This window comes from Loxodonta africana, chromosome 24, assembly GCF_030014295.1.
Source record: "Loxodonta africana isolate mLoxAfr1 chromosome 24, mLoxAfr1.hap2, whole genome shotgun sequence".
NCBI lineage: Eukaryota > Metazoa > Chordata > Mammalia > Proboscidea > Elephantidae > Loxodonta > Loxodonta africana.
The window spans coordinates 21,457,923-21,476,865 of record NC_087365.1 but is presented as its reverse complement, the minus strand read 5'-3'; the positions used below and the strand labels follow the sequence as shown (position 1 = coordinate 21,476,865).

Genomic DNA, 18,943 nt, shown 5'->3' with positions numbered 1-18,943 from the left:
GCCAAATGACAGGGCAAAGAAAGCACATCTCTAGACCATATTCATGATCATAGCAACACGCAAGCCACCACTGACCGAGGGGTGACGGCTATGCATGAGTTACATTGGCTTGGCCAGGAATCAAACCCAGGTCTCCTGCACTGAAGGCGAGAATCCTACCGCTGAACCACCACTGTCTCCAATGGTAACAATTTTAGTGGAAAGAGGCACAGAGATGAATAAGGATCTTTTTCAACCTTTGACTTGCTAGCTATCAGTGAGCTTCTGTTAATAAAAAAGCTTGGGGTGATGGAAAGCAGCTAAGACTGTATATTTATTTTAGTGCCTAATGATTAGAAAAAAAATCATTAGAAGTTATTTAATGCAATACTTTTAAATTGAGACATCACCATAGTTTCAAAATACTGATTTTATTTCAGACACTTTAATTTTTTAAAAGCACACTCATAGATCTTCCAGAACACTGATACAGATGCATAGAAAAATGGGTATCTTTTCATTGTGTGAAGATGAGTGATAAATAGGCTTGACTCAATGGAACATTTTCAGCTGTCATCTTCAATATGTGTTGTGATCCATATACCTTTTCAGCTTCTCTCATTTTGTTTTTTCACTTCACAGTGTGTACCGCTTGTTTTCAGCTGACCGGAAGCGGGTGGAAACTGCGTTAGAGGCTTGTAGTCTTCCATCATCAAGGGTGAGCTCTTGCCTTCCTAAAAATAGCACAGCTAAATAGCTTTCAAAAATCCATAAAAATATAATTACCCCGATAGTACCTAATTTTTTTTTTTAATTAAGAAGACCACAGGACTTATTTGTTAATATTTGCAATACATAGGACCACTGTTATTGTATTTTCTTTTATTACCCTGGAAACCCTGGTGGCGTAGTGATTAAGTGCTGTGGCTGCTAACCAAAAGGTCAGCAGTTCAAATCCACCAGGCACTCCTTGGAAACTCTATGGGGCAATTCTACTCAGTCCTATAGGGTCGCTATGAGTCGGAATTGACTTGGTAGCAACAGGTTTGATTTGGTTTCTGGTCTTATCACCCTAATATTTCAATCTAGGCTGAATCTTGCTCTTTGTAGCTATGAAAACAATAAACATCTAATCAGGAATATAAAATAGTATTGACCAAAAGTGTTGATGTTTTCAAGAAGACCATTTGAAATTTGAATTTAAGCCTATATTAACAATAAACCTTATTCTTTTATTGTGCTTTAAATGAAGGTTTACAGAGCAAATTAGTATCTCATTAAACAATGAATACACATATTGTTTTGTGACATTGGTTGCCAACCCCACAACATGTCAACACTCTCCACTTCTCAACTTTGGTTTCTCCATTATCAGCTTTCCTGGCCCTCCTGCCTTCTTGTCCTTGCCCCTGGGTTAAACCCTTTCTTGATGTCCCTTGAGCTATTAACTATTATAGTATGAAAGCATTATGATTAGGGAGATACTTGAAACATTTATTTCATCCTTTATAAATTTATAGTTTTAAGATTTACAAGTTACAAAGCAATTTATATGGTAATACATGTTTATAAATAAATATATTTACATGATCGGGGGAGTTTGTGCTCAAAAGTTTTTAATGAGAAGGGTGTATGATCAAACTAATTTGGAAACCACCTACCTGTCTCTTATGGTGATAACCTGCAGGACAAGCATGGAATATACTTTTTTTAATGCCTGTCACATCGGAGACACTCAATGTATGTTGTTGTTGTGTGCCATCAATTCAATTCCGGCTCATAGTGACTCCAAATAACAGGGTGGAACTGCCCCATAGGGTTTCTTACACTGTAATCTTTACAGGAGCAGATTGCCAGGTCTTTTCTCCTGTGGAGTGGCTGGTGGGTTCGAATTGCTGACCTTTCGGGTGCTTAACCTTTGTGCTACCAGGGCTCCTTTTCACTGTATGTTAGCAACCAAAATAATTTGCCTTAATTTTGATACATTTCTACATACTTAGCTCTAAAATGATTTGTTATCATTGTTACTGGAAGAACAGAGTCAATTGCATAAAACTTTTCCTCATGATAAATGCAGAGCTTTTCTTTCTATGACAAATTATTTTTACTCAAGTATCAAAGCAACAAGTAAGAACTTACCTGAGGGTACAACTGACTTGGTAGGAAGAACTTGTGAGCCTCTTCAAACATGCTAACCATACTTCTGTGGCACTGAATGAAGCTGAGAAGCCATTCTTAAACTTATGATTGAACCATGAAAAAAAAAAATTTAAAGCCTATTGTAAATGCATCAGCCAAATGACGTTTATTAAGGACAAATGACGTTTATTAAGGACAAATGACGTTTATTAACAACTTTGGTAGGTGCCTCTTCATCCTCGGTGTTCGGCTATAGGTGGAAAAAGCTGATGATGTAGCAAAAACTGGGCAGAGCTTTGGAAGGGCTCCTCAAGCCATTTTGACTTTCACTTTAATTAGGAAAATAAAATGTTGGAGCTTGCTCTTTATTGCTCATTCAGTAGATGCCTTGAAAGCAGAAAAGATACAAGGGTCTGTCATTGATTCAACAATTATTTCTGGAGTTCCCACTCTGTGCCTGCAGGCAATTAGAATATGGTGGTGAGCAAAATGAAGTATAGGGATTCAAAAGTCCTGTTGGAGAGCTAGTCAACTAACATATGGGCTAATGTGTATAAATTGGGAGGGTGCCGCTATGAAAGAAAGGAATTGAGTGGTGCCACCAAGAATACCCTGGTGGTGTACTGGTTAAAAGCTACAGCTGCTAACCAAAAGGTCAGCAGTTCAAATCTACCAGGAGCTCCTTGGAAATTCTGTGGGGCAGTTCCACTCTGTCCTGTAGGGTCGCTGTGAGTCAGAATCAACTCCATGGCAATGGGTTTGGTGTTTGAGTTTTACTGAGAGTACAGGAAGCTCGCTCCAGGAAAAGAAAACATGTGTTCAAACTCCCAAGCCTGGGAAGAACTTAATGAGGTTGAGCAACTAAAGAAAGACCACAGCATTCAAGCATAAAGAGCAAGCTAGAAAGGTGGATTTGGGAAGTACAAAGGATTTTTTTCCTCTGCAATTGCTCCTGATTTTACTGTTATTGGAGACCAGCTTATGAAATACAATGATCAAAATTTTTAACTTATTATAAATCTAGCTAGAGAAAGGAGAAATTGAAAACGAAGCTGAATAGAAAATCAAATCCAACAACCAGTTCTAGTAAATTGCAATTTTCTAAACAATTTGATTCTGACAATTCAGTCAATAAACATAAATTGAGGCTTTACAGTCCACTATTTGTATTATAGGTTTAAATCTGCAGGCCAATAGCAACTGGAGACACTTGAAAAGGAAAATGAGATTCAAATAACAGGAACCAGGTTTAAATTGAAAAGATATATATCTTCTGCAAATGTAATGACCATTTTCTGAAAACAAATTAAGGCTTTTTTAAAAATGTAATCAACCTCCATCCTAAAGTTTTAAAAGATCATTATTCACTGTAAAGCATAATTTACTTTGAGGACTTGTAAAATTAGAATGCTTTAAAAAGATCTGAAGACCAAAGACAGTTTTGGTGCTAAGAAATAACGGTGCTGTGAGTTGACTATGGCTCATCAAGAAGATATGTTAAATTCTTGTGGTAATTTCATATCTACAGTAAGGAGCTCTAGAAAATATCCACTAATTAGCACAAAGCTTCTGGGTATATTAACACGAGGTATATTAAACTAAACACCCCACAGATGGAAAGTGTTTCCAACATTGTAGATACACCGCACGTCTAGGAGGCTCATTTCAGGGCTAGCGGTCTTTCAGACTAGATTTAATGGCGTTCTGTAAATAGACTCATTACCAGAAATGCAGTGGATATCCTGTTGAGATTTTTTCAACATTGTCTCTGAGCGCATTGTTAGGGATAATTAATGCACTTGAACTTGTATTGCGGCCAACATGATCCGCTGGAATAACACATTCCTTTGGAGGGTACTCCTTTAGAGATTATAGTTACTTGCCTAAAGTGAACTTAATTGCTAAAAAGTAGTACTGTACCTAAAAAGAGAGACAAAGCAATTACTGCCCTTCTATTAATAATCTAAACATACTTTCCAGTGAGACCTTTGAAAACCTTTCCATGTTCAGCAAATTACCACTTTACCCAAAAACTCTCTGAGAACTGAAATTAGTTTATTTGTACCAGATTCACTTTGATTTAAGGCCTTATTAACTGGAAAAGAACTCAGTGACATTTAGGATTGTGCTATCGTCTTGGCATTGCATTGACATACGAACTTGCATTTTAACAAAGAAAATAAGGAACAAATCCATGTATTTATTTTAAATAATAAAGTTTAGTTGATATACATACATGTAATATAAAAAAATCATAATTATTTTGGATTTAAAGAATACTGTACATTTAACTAGAGCCCTCTTGGTGCAGTGGTTAAGAGCTCGGCTGCTAACCAAAAGGTCGACAGTTCGAATCCACCAGCCGCTCCTTGGAAACCTGATGGGGCAGTTCTACTCTGTCCTACAGGGTTGCTGAGTCGGATTCGACTCAACAGCAACAGGTTTAGTTTGGTTTTTATACATTTAACTAAAGAGAAAAATAAACTGTATAAAAAAAATTCTTCTCTCCGGAAACTGTAGTAGATTGCCTTTCTCCTATGCCTTACTTCCAGAATATAAATCTGATACATAAGCATTTTTGCAGTTGTAATCCTTAAAATCACTAATATTCAAATTCTATTTTAATACCACCTTAAGTATTCAGCTCATTATGAGGCATTTGCTTTTAATTATCTCATGTGCTCTGTGGCTCATTCGACTTTTGTTTTATAACTGTAGAACAAAAATATTGAGAATAGATTGCGTTCCTGATTTCATGGGAAATAAATAACCCATCGATTTGTCAAGATAAAATCTGTATTCAGATTCTTTATTCATTAGAGACTTCTTGGATAAATTAATATAATTTAAAAGTAACATTTTTCTGAATGTTAAAGTAAGACCTGTTTATTAAAGAGTTTTTCTTTTAATCCAGAAATTCATAAAGAAGATAAAAACCACCACCCAAAAACTGCTGTGAACATTTAGCTTACCGGTTTACACTGTGTATTATGGGATCAAGTGACCATGATTCAGAATATAGCCCTTACTCCCCACTTTCTCATTAAGGACTTTAGACAAATTTCATAATCTCACAGACCCTCAGTGTTCCTATCTGTAAAAGGGGCCACTAACGAATCTAGCCTCATAGAATGGTCATGGGGTTATAGTAAGTCTCAATAAATATTCCGAGCTTTTTTTTTCATACATATATGTATGTTTGTTCATTTTTTTTTTTTTGGTTTTTAATGTAGCCTCATATTCTGTATAGGTTTGGGGACTTTTATTTAACTTCTTACGGAAAATTTCGAATATGTACCAGAATAGTCTAATAAACCTATAAGGTGTCCACTACACAGTGTCAATAATCAACTGATGGCCAGTATTATTTCATCCATATCACTACTCACTACCGACCCCCCTGATTACTTTGAACCAGATTCCAGATACTATATCATTTCACTCATAAATATGTCTACAAAAAAAACATTGCCATCGAGTTGATTCCGACTCATAGCGACCCTAAAGAGTAGGGTCGCTCTGGTTTCGAAGGAACGGCTGGTAGATTCAAACAAGCTCATAATCACTGCACCAGGGCCCCAAATAGTATCTCTAAAAGATTAGGGCTCTTTATTAAAAGTACACATACAGTCTGTCATCAGATCCAGAATAATTAACAAGTTTCTAGAAATTCACTCAGTGTTCAAATTTTCCTAATTATTTCATAATTTTTTTAAAAGTTTGCTTGAATCAGACTTTTCTTTTGTAAACTTAACATTTTAATTAACTGCTCATCCAGCACTGATAGAGCCAGTCTCAAGTTTACCCTGTCTTCATACATTATGCCTCTACCCACTCTTGGCCCATTCCTGATCATGCCATCTCTTCTTTTCTCTTTTCTCTGATTTTGCACATTTTCCATCTTTATGCTTCCACAGACTCTGCCTTGCTTACTGGCTAAGGCTCCTTTTTATTGAGGTGTTTTCTAAACTGCAGGCTGTGGTTCATTAAAAACCAAACCAAACCGGTTGATTCTGGCTCATAGCGGCCCTTTGTAAATTCAATTTTGTGCATTACGGTGAAGATTAAAAATAATAAAAATAGAATAGAATTAGAATAGAAGAGAAAATGTCAGAGTACATGCCGCACAGTAAGGGTAAGTAGTGTTTGTTAAAACTTTAATTTCATTCATGATTGTGTGTGTGTGTGTGTATTTATACTAGGTCATGATGTATTTATAAATGTGTTTGTATTCAAAAAAGTTTAGAAGGAATTGATCTACTGAATTGTCTAGACAAGTGCTATCTAATAGCATTTTCTACAATGATGGAAATTTGTGATATCTGCATTGTCCAATGTGGTCACCACGAGTCACATGTGGCTGTTGAGTTGTTGCTAACTTCAACCGAGAAACTGAAATTATTATTTTATTTAATTTTAATTAACTTAAATATAAATAGCCACATGTGGCTGGCTAGTGGCTACCATATTGAACCTCACAAGTCTGGACTCTACTTCCCCTCCTCCTCTGATGCAGATATGCTTTCCTCACCTGTGAGGTTGTGCTCCTCGCTGGAGTGGCGTCTATGGATGTGATAGGTCAGGTCTGTGAAATCTGTTGAGTCCCTGGGGTGGCTGAAATGATTACACACTCAGCTGTCAATTGAAAGGTTGGAGGAGGTTCAAGTTCAGAGGCACCTCAGAAGAAAATCCTGGTGATCTACTTCTGACAAAAATTAGCCATTAAAAACCCAATGGGGCACAGTCCTTCTCTGACACACAGTGAATCACCATGAGTCGGAGCTGACTCCGTGGCAAGTGAATTTTTGTTTTTATTTTTGAATGGAATCTGGAAATGCAAATGCCACCGTGTTTCCACCAAGGACTTTTTTTTTTTTTTTTTGGATCTTTTTCTGTTTCAGATCCCTAGTATACAAGCATAGGATTGAAGTGGTAACGTTTTTCAAATGTGCCAACACTTGGCAGTTTCTGAAATAAACGGGCCTAAGATTACAGTGGCTTTCTTAATTCTCCTTCCAAAAATTTCAGATAACAGTAAAAACAAGTAATCATTGACAATTGATTTTGTATTGGGAGCTAGTCTCTGAAACATGATCTAGTGGGCAAAGTTCTTAACACAAGACAGAAGACCCAAGGTCTGGTCCCATCTGCTACAGTTCATCCACCAAACAATGGTTAGATGTCTATTATATGCCAGAAACCATGCTGGGGGCATAGAGATTAAATAAGATATGGTCACTTTTCTCGAAAACTCAGTGTAGTAGAAAACTTAGAAATATAAAGAAATAAAGGAAAAGCTGTATGATAGATGCTATAATGAAGGTATACACTCACTTCTAACTTATCGACATGGTTAGGTTCTAAAGACCAGGTCACTAGGCAAAAATTGGCATTACGTGAAAATGGAGGATGACCACATCATGTCACAAAATGGTGGATGACTACATCATTACATAACTGCCAAATGACATCATTACATGACTGTCAAATAACATCTTTACATAACTGCCAAACCACTGAGAATCATGGCCCAGCCAAGTTGACACATAACTTTAACCATCACAGCCAGAGTTACCCTTGCCTCCCACCTTGGCATTCATTACTGCCAGATGTACGTTGTTCATGCACAAAATAGTCGGATAGTAGATTTTTTACTGTCGTAGTAAATGGAAAATATTGGATAACAAGACAGAAGGTGAGGAGTAGGTGTATAAGCATACAATAGAGACACAAAAAGAGACTGTCTGAGCTCTGGCTGGCAAGGTCACGAAAAGTTCACAAAGGAGCATTGGAATGTTGGGTACGGCCTTTAGCATACTGGATCATGGGTTTCCTCTTGGTCAAATAGGAAAAATGAATCTGCGCCATCTGTTTTTCCAAGTCTTGAGATTCAAAAAGAAAGGATGTAAGAATTAGCTTTGTGGATGAGAGCTTTCTTAAAAATGTAAGGGATTAGGAATTGTCCATAGATTTTTTTCAAAATGTCTCCCCTGTACCTTTTACATTTAGTTTTCAATGATGCTCATTTTTACTCCATTCTATAAAACTTTTTTCTCCCATTTTCTCCCACTGGCTCCAAATACACTTTTGAGTATCGTCATCAGTAAAGTTGGACGAGGGAAAATTTAGACAAAGAAAATTGGCTGTATTGAGATGTTTCCTTTTATCTGTGTGTTAATATCCACCTAGAAATGAAAATAACGTTGTCCTTATTCAGATTAGCTCAATAAATTGGCCCCTTTGATAGGAATTCCTCCTAATTCACAACTGGTAAGAAAACAATGGCTAGAGTTTTAATAAAATCTACTCTATGAAATATAAATGACTTTGGTTGAATCTGATATTCCACAGGAAACACACAACACATTAGTCCTCACTATCAACTTCCACCTTCTTTATAAATTGCATTCATTCATCTAATAAATATTGATTGAGCACCTACTGTATGTTATAGACTGGAGATAGAGCAGCAAGCCACACCTATGCCCCGTCCTGTGGATCTGCCAGTTAGCAAGGAATACAGAGAATTATACAGCCATGAGCACAATAAAATTAAATAAGTGTTGAAATATCAGATAATCGAGGTGTGAGATGGGAACACAGAGTGGAAGACAAAACCCAGTCTAGGGAGAAGGAAAAGTTTTCAAGAGGAAGAGATTTTAAACTGAGAAGGAAGAAAAACGAGGTCAGTAAGAGAAAGAAGACAATTAAGGATTTTTTAAGATAAAATCTGGAAACCCTGGTGGCGTAGTAGTTAAGAGCTTCGGCTGCTAACCAAAAGGTCAGCAGTTCAAATCCACCAGGTGCTCCTTGGAGACTCTAAGGGGTAGTTCTACTCTGTCCTATAGGGTAACCATGAGTCAGTATCAACTCAATGGCAACAGCTAACAGTAAGATAGAATCTATTTGTGTTTGTGCTGAATGAGTTGGGAGAAAGGGGAGAGGGTAAAAAAAAAAAAAAACCATTGCCATTGGGTCAATTCTGACTCATTGAGACCCTACAGGACAGAGTACAACTGCCCCATAGGATTTCCAAGGAGCACCTTTTGGTCAGCAGCCAAAGCTCTTCACCACTATGCCACCAGGGTTTCTAGCTCTATTTAACAGAAAGAATGAGAAAACATACTTGGGATTATAAAAATCAGATGCACTTGAGTTAGCTGACAAAGACTTTGAGCATTTACTTAGTGTTTTTAAACCTTTCTCTTCCCCGTGACTCAGCTGAACAGTGAGTGGTGGGGTGCATTTGTCAGCTGCCCCCGACTCATAGTGACCCCATGCACATGCCTGGGTTGTGATCCACAGGGTTTTGGTTGGCTGATTTTCAGAAGTAGATGGCCAGGTCTTTCTGCCTAGTCCATCTTATTCTGGAAGTTCTTCTAAAATCTGTTCGGCATCATAGCAACACACAAGCCTCCACTGAAAAATGGGTGGTGGCATTGGTTGGGAATCGAACCCAGGACTCCTGCATGGAAGGGAAGAATTCTACCACTGAACCACCAAGGTCCCCCATAAACATTGGGCTTATATACATCCTTTATCTATTTAAAGAAATGTGAGTGGCTTACTCAGAGGGAGGGCTGCACAGAAAAATGTACATCCTATAGCCAAAGGGATTTCTTTCTTTTTGTAAATCTAATGGAATTTTGGAAACCTGTTTACAGGTTGCACTTGCCTCCATTTTGCAAGTGGCAAAACAATATAACAACCCATGGAAATTTCCCACTGTTCTTGGATTTGGCCCCTTGTGCTCACGATTTCAAAGTTGGTGTCCAGGTAGCTAAGCCTGCTCATGGCAGGCGTCTCACTGTGTATCTTTGCGTGCTGTTTGGTTGTCTCAAGCACTCTCTATCAATGGATTTAGTAATGGAAATATAACTTCATTTGTTCATTCCACAAATATGGGGCCCCTGCTAGAAGCCAAGTGGTGAGCTAAGTTCTCTTATCTCTTAGCAAGCAGCATACAACTTCAGACAATAATTCAGACAATAATTTTGAGACATTTCTATAAATGTACACTGTGCAATGCAAGAATATAGGGAAAGGAAGGGTGTTTTCTTTGGTGTAAGGGCTTGAAAATAAAAATAAACATATAAACACATACCTGAAACAGGAAAACAGCATGAAAAATACCCTTCCTGTTAGCAAAAGCTTGAATACATGCTTCCGGTCTCCATGGCAGCCCAACCAAACAGAAAAATCAGTCACAGAAGTGGATTTTTATATCAGTGACTTGCTTCCCCAGGAATAACACCAGGAAGAAGCAGTGAGATAATAATGACTGTCCTATTTATGAAAACCATACAATTTATCAACTTGTCTAAACCGGGAGGAACATCATTTGAACATAATAACAAAATTGAAATTTATGTTATCATTTTGACAATACCTGCCTCTAGATTCTTTAATCTTTTTTTAATATTCATTCTAAAAGTCTGCTTAACAGACCCTGTTTTTTTTCTACATCTATCTTATTCCAGCAAATGTACTTAGGAGATTGCCTTAACATCCTTTTGGCAGGGGAAACCTCTTAAATTAAAAATAAAATAAAAAGCCAACAAAAAATAAAGCTTTTGAAACTCCAAAGCTGATGTTGGAATGAACTGTACTATGGGCCCCACAGGGGATGTTCTTAAGGTTTACCCTGACCTCCTAGAAGAAAGAAAGAAAAAGAGAAAGGAAAGAAGGCAAGCTAGAAGAGAGAGGGAAGGGAAGAAGGGAGGAAAGAAGAGAGGGAGGGAGAGGAGGAAGACAGAGAGAAGAAAGCAGAAGAAGGGGAAAGAGAAGAACCATCTGCTGACCCTGTTCTTCTGTTTTACAGAATGATTCAATACCTCAAGAGGACTTCACTCCGGAACTGTACAGAGTTTTCCTGAACAACCTTTGCCCTCGACCTGAAATTGATAACATCTTTTCTGAATTGTAAGAGGACACATTTTAACCCACTTCTTTGGGCTTGCAGTGGTAGCTAGGGAGGGATTTTGAGCAGTAGTTGAGGGAGAGAAAAGAACGCCGTTGTCCACCTTGTGTGATAGCAAATGCTCTTGTATAATCTGATCCAGATGGTCACACATTCTGGCCCCTGAGGTGGAACTACTGCTGTTAATGAGTGGAAGTTTGCTGTGATTTATTGCTGGGTGTAGTTCTTTTAGTATCCTCCGGTGACTCCCAGTGGTTTGAAGTTTATGAGTAGAACAGGCAGGCATCTTGGCTTAGTGGAGGCAGACTTGCGGAGCAGAAAGAACTGGGGACTGAGTACCAGCCATTTTTCTTCTCTGAACCGCGTGAAGGAAATGAAAAGTTGAGCTTACTAAGAACCCTCCCACTTAACAATTATTTCTTGTTAGAAATTATAAAATCATATAGACATTACAAAAAAATGCAAGAAAGGAAAAGATAAGAAAAGAAACAGATAAAACAAAATAGCAAGGCAAATGTGGGGAGGTAGTAATTTCCCTTTCTTGATATACCGAAACTTACACAGTGGCAGAAAATCAATCCAATATCTGTGAAAAGAATAAGGCTTTCTTCACATAGAAGAATATTTTTACTCTGCGATGTTCATTGCCATCAAATATACACTAAACATCTGCAGCATTTATATCTTTGAACTTGTCTTTGGGTTGTCACTAAGGTTGAAACGGGAAGTTTGAATCATACTATGTTGAAGAGTTATATATAGACCCTTGTCAAAGCCTAATTTTGAATGAAAAGAAAAACGTGGGCAAAGAGATTGTTTACTTTTTTTTTTAATAAGAAACAAACATTTTTAAAATATTAAGTGGGGTATGAAAATTGGATGACTAAGCCAAAGTTTGATGTTGTATACGACAAAACAATCCATACTTCAGTGTTCATTTTAGAGTGATGTATATTTACATACAGGAACCCTGGTGCACAGTGGTTAAGACTTCAGCTGCTAAACAAAAAGTTGGCAGTTTGAATCCACCAGGCGCTCCTTGGAAACTCTATGGAGCAGTTCTGTTCTGTCCTAATGGGTAGCTATGAGTCAGAATTGGCTTGACGGCAACGGGTTTTTGGTTTTTTTCTCCTTAAATACAGGATGTAGTGTTTCCTACTGTGGGTTTTCTTAGGCATTTGGTACTGTTTAGGGGCACTGGGATGGAATGGTGATGATTGCAAAAAATATTTGTATCCCATATACATACAGAAATTATGGTGGAGTAACACAGAGTTTTTAAAACAATACAGGAATTTCAGTACAGGTAGTCCCTGAGCTATGACGGGGTTCTGTTCTGACAACTCCATTGTGTATCATTTCTGACGTAAGTCAAATACCTCATTTTTTTCTTTAAATTTTCATTATTATTGCCTTTCATTTGTCAGTATCTTTATAAATGCAATCTTTATTTGTCCTTGGGGGTTGGAAACATTACATATAAACTTACAGATATATTTTAATACGTACATAAAAAATACACAAATTATAAAAATTTGCAAAAGAGGAAGAGTAGGATGGTGTTGGTATTTTGTCAGTTATGGTAATAACTCCACTTGTGGGAGGTTCTGGGTCATCTGGATCATCCCTGGGAATGGGATGTTTACGTTTCTAGTCAGAAAATTAGTGAGAATTGTCTATATGGTCCTTTTCTTTTTTTCTTCATATATTTCGGGTTCACATCTCACTGCTTCCTGAATCTGCCTGCTGACTTTAGCTAAGCTATCAGCTTTTGGGCTCATGTTTTCAAGCAACTGAAGCCCCTGATTTAGTTTAGAAAAAAACTCCAGCTAATCCTTTCTCTGTAAATTTTTTTGACAACTTCTGTCATTCCTCTTCCTCACTATTTCTTCTTCAGGGTTTCTTTCCTCTTCAAAATCCACTAAGTCCTTATCTGTCAATTCCCCTTCGTGATCTATGAGCTGTTCCACAATGGTGATACCATGTTCTAAATTCAGCGTTCTTGTCATGTGGATGATTTTTCCACCCATCTCTTCCATCATGTTATCCTGATCAAATGCTTGGAGTGTGTTCACATAACTCGACAATTTTTTCTATATCCCCTGCATGCATTTTCCCATAACTTCCTCCCAGGAGGATGTACTAATGATAAAAAAAAATTAAAAAAAGGACTGTTTAAGTGCATTTCGTTGTAACTCAAACATGTCGGAAGTGAGGGACTGCTTGTATGGCATGCTCTTCTCTGGTATGACAGGATTTGCTAAATGCAAACCTATGAATGAGACTTGGTGGGAAATATTCTAATTTCTTGGTTTTTGTTGTTTTTAGTGGTGCCAAAAGTAAACCATACCTTACCGTTGATCAGATGATGGATTTTATCAACCTTAAGCAGCGAGATCCCCGGCTAAACGAAATTCTTTACCCACCTTTAAAACAAGAGCAAGTCCAAGTATTGATCGAGAAGTATGAACCCAACCACAGTCTTGCCAGAAAAGGTCAGTACGCTTTGTTCTACACCATAAGGAAACTCTTCTGACTGTGAATGGGTCACACCCTGGCAGTTAGCGACATCAGGGTTATGTACCTCAGTTTCCCTCATCTGTATGCCGGCTTTCCTTTCTGTCTTAAACCACTGTGGTTCGACATGAAGTAGTTTGTTTTCTTAACTTCGGTGTATGATTTTTTTATGTCTATGTATGTGTATAACATTATTATTATTTTTGTCCAATCATTTGTTTTGTTTTAATTTACCCAGTGACTGAATTCATCTTTCTCAGGCAGGAAATTTACTGTTAAGTATATCAGAGATTGCCCTTTTGGGTCTGTTTCTACAAGTTCTGTGAAATGGCCCACAGATTTTCTTTTTTTTCTTTTTAATTGTACTTTAGATGAAGGTTTACAGAACTAGTTTCTCAGCAAAGAGTTAGTATACACATTGTTCAATGACATTGGTTAACAACCCCATGACATGTCAACACCCTCCCTTCTCAACCCTGGGTTCCCTCCCATAGATTTTTCTACCTCTCTAAAATTGAAGAGACTGTTTTGTCCATTATATCCTTATTTTATTGTAGTCTACACTATCTGATGAAATTTTCCACCTAAGGTGATATTCTGAAATTTGAATTTCTATGTAAAAAATTTTTAGTTTTTGTAGAAAAAAATAACTAGTCCCAAAATTGATATCAGGAAAGCAACTCTAAGTTGCCTAGAAATCTGTGTTTTTGATTCAAAAGAAATAAATTGCCAAAATAAGATAGTGGCCATTTAATTGCCAGAAGTTTTCAATTATGTGTGCATCGTTGTCCCTGAACAAGACCTTCAGGTGTGTTTCTATCCCTAAGACCAGATCTCATCTGGATGGAAATTGGTTATCACTGATGTATCATAAATTACCTAAGTATTCCATAGGGAGGAAAGTAAAGCATAATTAACCAATTATTAAGAAGAAATAAATTGCATGTCAATATACAGGCAACTTATAAAGTGACAAAAATAGCTCAAGCAAGATTGTAGTCATTAAGAATGTTATCAAAAAGTTAGATTAAAAGAAGCCTTTTAACATACCGTGCTTATACTGGAACTGGTCCTCTAAATGGAAACTGAAAGCATTTATTAAGTATAAATATAAAATCATATAAATAATTTTACTCAATGTGTGATTAGTCTGGGATTTATAGTTAACACTTTTTTAGTTTTTATTTTTGTGTTCAAGCCTTTCACTTTTACTGTTGACATCATTTTTTGTTGCCTTGGAGGCAGGTCAGTCATAGGAAAAAATCAACCCAACAGTGCATCTTCTTGGGTTGCCAGGTCTGCCCCTCTAAACCTACTTAAATATGGTACCCTTTTTTGCCAAGTGCCAGGGGAGACAGTAGTTATGAACTGACAGGCCAAGAAGTCCTCCTCAGAAGCCCCTCCTTTCTTAAGCAATTTCAGGACAAGGTCTTCACCACAATTTAGGGGTGTTTACCTTCTCCCCAAAACAGAACTCTTCTCTGGTTTTGTGATGATTTCTCTTTATCATTTCATTATCATCAAGTGGGGAGCAGCCCCGTGAAGAAGGCCAAAGATTTGTCCTGGTTGGCTTGGCAATTTCCTTCCGAAAACAGCACTTCTCCAAAAAATAACTAATGTAGTAATATAATGCTATAACAAACCCAATGATGCTTCAAAATGTGGTTAGTCCATGGCACCAGGAAAACAAAGACCTTTTTGGGAAACCAGTGAGGCCTTCTAAAGCATAAACTTAGCCCTTCTCTCCTCCCTTCACGCCACACTGCTGATGGCCCAGGCTTCAGCTGGTTCTTGATGTCTCCATACATCATACTCTGATGACTTGGACGAAGTAAAGGACACAAAGGGGAAAAAATGCAGTAGATTACTGTGAAACTCGTATGCTCCCAGAAGAACCAATTTTGATTCTAATGGAAATGAAGAGGACGTCTCTTTGCAGTTGCAAGATTATTTATTACTACCTTATAGATATCCACTCCGCTGCTGCCGAGTGGACCCTGACTCATAGTGACCCTATAGGACAGAGTAGAACTGCCCCATGGGGTTTCCATGACTGTGAATCTTTACAGAAGCAGACTGCCAACATCCTTCTGGGGGGTTCAAGATGCCGACCTTTTGGTTAGCAGCCAAGCTCGTAACCACTCTACCGCCAGGGCTCCCTTGATACTGTGTGCCTGTTTTCGAATGTGAAATTCATACTCTTACAGGTGTCCCCATTGCCATATACCCATTGCCATCAAGTTGTTTCTGACTCATAGCGACGCTTATGGGTGTGGTAGGTATGAATTCCACATGGCACATTTAAGTATATTTAAAAAAACAACTTTCTTATTTTTCTGTAACTCAAGGTGATATTGATCCCGCAGTCTCTCTGTCTGCCTCAAAAGCAGGATAAATAGTGGCTACATGCATAAATTTTGAGCCTGACTGCCTGGTTTCAAAGCTAGAATCCACCACCTAACAGTCGTGTGATCTTGAGCAAGGTACTTGACCTTCTGTGCCTTGGTTACCTCATCTGCAAAAGTAGGAGGAAGAAGTTTCTCATTGTTCTGTTGTGAATTTGAATTTGACAAGACCTGCAAAGCACTTAGAAGATGTGTCTGGCACTTTCAATGTGCTGAATCAAAGTTAACTTTTCTCTCATTGTATTGGAGTATAGTGTGTTTGTTTTGATGTTGCAGGTGTTTCTTACTTTATCCTACACTAGCAAAAGATTACTGAGTCTTAGACTTTCTTTTCTCTCCCCCAACACCTAGAAGATGAACCCGCTCATAATGAAATAGTGTAGACGTGTAGGCGTGATCTAATCATTGACATAAAGCATTTGTGCCCCCAGCTTGTCATTTAAGGAGGGCCCTGCTGGTCTCTGCACCATCTCCACCAAAAGAAAGCCTCATCTAGCACATGGCAAGTGCTGGGACATTGACGTTCAACAGCCAGAATGTGGCTAGAAAGCCAGCTACCTGCTAGCACACAGGATGCACCTTCTGTCACCCCAGGGGACTCCGGTGCCAATTTGGCAAGTCTGGCTGGCTAGATCTGATCTATAGCCCTTTCCCCTCCAAACTTCACTTGGAAGGAATTCAGCTCTTGAGTCAAGAGGAAGCAAGTAGTCAAATTGCAAAAGACCTTAGTAGGTCACTTCCACCCTAAGGCATGTACACGAAAAGGAGCCCATGATACCTTCCTTGTACGAGAGGCATTCAATACATGGTGTAAATTTTTGTTGTTATTTAAAGCAAGCCAAATAGTACTGGAGGAAGTAAAACAATCGCTGGTGCTCTAGCCTTGCAAACTGAAACTTACAAGCACACCTCCTGTTTTCAGTCAGCCATGCCTCCGATGCTCAATAAATCTTCAGTGAAAGGCAAAGGGCCGTGGACTGTGACAGATACAAAGATAAGCCTCCGATGCCTCTTGAGGCTTAGACACTTTAAAAAAAAAAAAAAAAAAGGACCATAAATACCTAAACATCAGTTTCTCAAACTCTAATGTGCACATGAATCTCCTGGGGGTTTTATTACAACGCAGATTCCGATTCAGTGTGTCTGGGCGCAGCCTGAGCCTCTGCATTCCCAACAAAACCCAAAAAAAAACAAACCAAACCCAGTGCCGTCGAGTCGATTCTGACTCATAGCAACCCTACAGGACAGAGTAGAGCTGCCGCACAGTTTCCAAGGAGCGCCTGGCGGATTCGAACTGCCGACCCTTTGGTTAGCAGCCGTAGCACTTAACCACTATGCCACCAAGGTTTCCTATTGGGCACCAAGAAATGTAGTTCAGAACCTTGAAGAGCTCGCAGTCTGAAGAAGCCTGAGGAGAGGCAACTACATTAGGATGTAGGGCCCAGGCAATTATTTTTCTAAATTTTTGGAGAGTTTCCCATTCACTGCATAGACCCACTGCCATTGAGTTGATTCCAATTCACAGCGACCCTATAGGACAAAGTAGAACTGCCCCATAGGGTTTCCAGGGAGCAGCTGGTAAATTTGAACTGCCAACCTTTTAGTTAGTAGTCATAGCTCTTAACCACTGTACCACTAGGGCTCTTAGCTGAATAGAGTAAACCTTATTTTTCAATGATAGCATTTATTTCCTAACCCAAAAATTCCAGTAAGAAAATGATGTTGAACTTAAAATACTTCACACCAAGTCATTTTCTTTCCTGCTTTCGTTCAATTTACATGAGGAAAGACTAGAGAAGGTTTTTTATTGTTTTTTTTTTTTTTGAACTGTTATTTCATAGGCAAAAGCAGAGCAATTTGGGAATCTTTACTTGTAGGACTAAGAAATTGCTGGATGAGACATAAATTCTGTACTAACTGAAAGTTTGAAATATTTTTTTTCAGATGTAAAAATCACTATTTTAAATTGATTTTGCAATTCATAACATTTGATGTTTGACTATAAGTTTTTTTTTTTTTTTCAGGAACTTCTTTTTGTGGCTTTCTTTTTTATCTGGTGATTACAAGTAAACTCCAAAAAGATACCACTTACCGAAGTATGATTTTACTGAAGTTTGATTTTGATAACATGATGAGGATGGATCAGCAAAAAAATTAAAAAAAAAAAAAAAAAAGCAGTTGCTATTGAGTCGATTCTAACTCATGACAATCCCATGTGTGCAGAATAGAACTGCTTCATAGGGATTTCATGGCCGTGACCTTTTGGCAGCAGATCACCAGGCCTTTCTTCCAAGGTACCTCTGGGTGGGCTCCAATCACCAACCTCCTGGTTAGTAGTCAAGTGCTTAACCATCTGTGTCACCTAGGGGCTCCATGCAAGAAAATTAGTTTTCACTTATTATGTGATATTCAAAATGAGCATTATTTGCAAAGAAAAACCAAGGTTTGAGGTCAAGTGGCTTATCTAAGATCACATGGCAAGATGCTGTCTCAAAAAGCAGAGTTTGTAACTGTAAGACAAATAGTTTATACATTCTAATCAACAGACACGTAACAAAATAAGTAGGGAACTTTAATATTTTGTGATCATTTTTTTTCCCTGCTGCTTTCATTTTGGCTGGTTTCTCAAATGTCCTCAAGCATTGATAAATCGGTATTGCTCTCAGTGCTGCCCAGCAAATTCAGTCTCATTTAGCTGAAAAAGATATTTCCGTATTACCTGTATTTGTTATAAAATGCTCCACATGAAACATATACATAATAATTCGTTGCTGTCGAGTTGATTCCGACTCATAACAACCCTACAGGAGAGAGTAGAACTGCCCCATAAGGTTCCCAAGGAGAGCCTGGTGGAATCAAACTCCTGACCTTTCGGTTAATATGCATATGTAATTTCATACATAATAACATAAATCTACATGTCAGCATATCAAGAAATATGCATTTTAAAGTAGGTGCTAGCAAAGTAATATGAAAAGCTGGC

The 18,943-nt window shown here is 38.0% G+C and overlaps 1 protein-coding gene and 1 long non-coding RNA gene across 6 annotated transcripts in view; one reads left to right on the top strand and one right to left on the bottom strand.

Moving 5' to 3' along the window:
• PLCB1 (phospholipase C beta 1) overlaps positions 1-18,943 on the top strand; it is an 845,524-nt gene that overhangs the window by 579,551 nt on the left and 247,030 nt on the right. For all 5 annotated transcript variants that reach the window (XM_064275782.1, XM_064275783.1, XM_064275785.1 and 2 more), the window contains exons 7-9: positions 622-697; positions 10,940-11,040; positions 13,367-13,533. In XM_064275782.1, coding sequence (XP_064131852.1) covers positions 622-697; positions 10,940-11,040; positions 13,367-13,533 — 344 coding nt within the window. The remainder of the gene's footprint in view (positions 1-621; positions 698-10,939; positions 11,041-13,366; positions 13,534-18,943) is intronic.
• LOC135228596 (uncharacterized) lies at positions 226-16,983 on the bottom strand. Its single transcript, XR_010319217.1, has 3 exons — positions 16,862-16,983; positions 2,119-2,219; positions 226-713 (listed from the first exon to the last, which is right to left on the bottom strand). It is a non-coding gene; the product is annotated as an uncharacterized LOC135228596 (long non-coding RNA).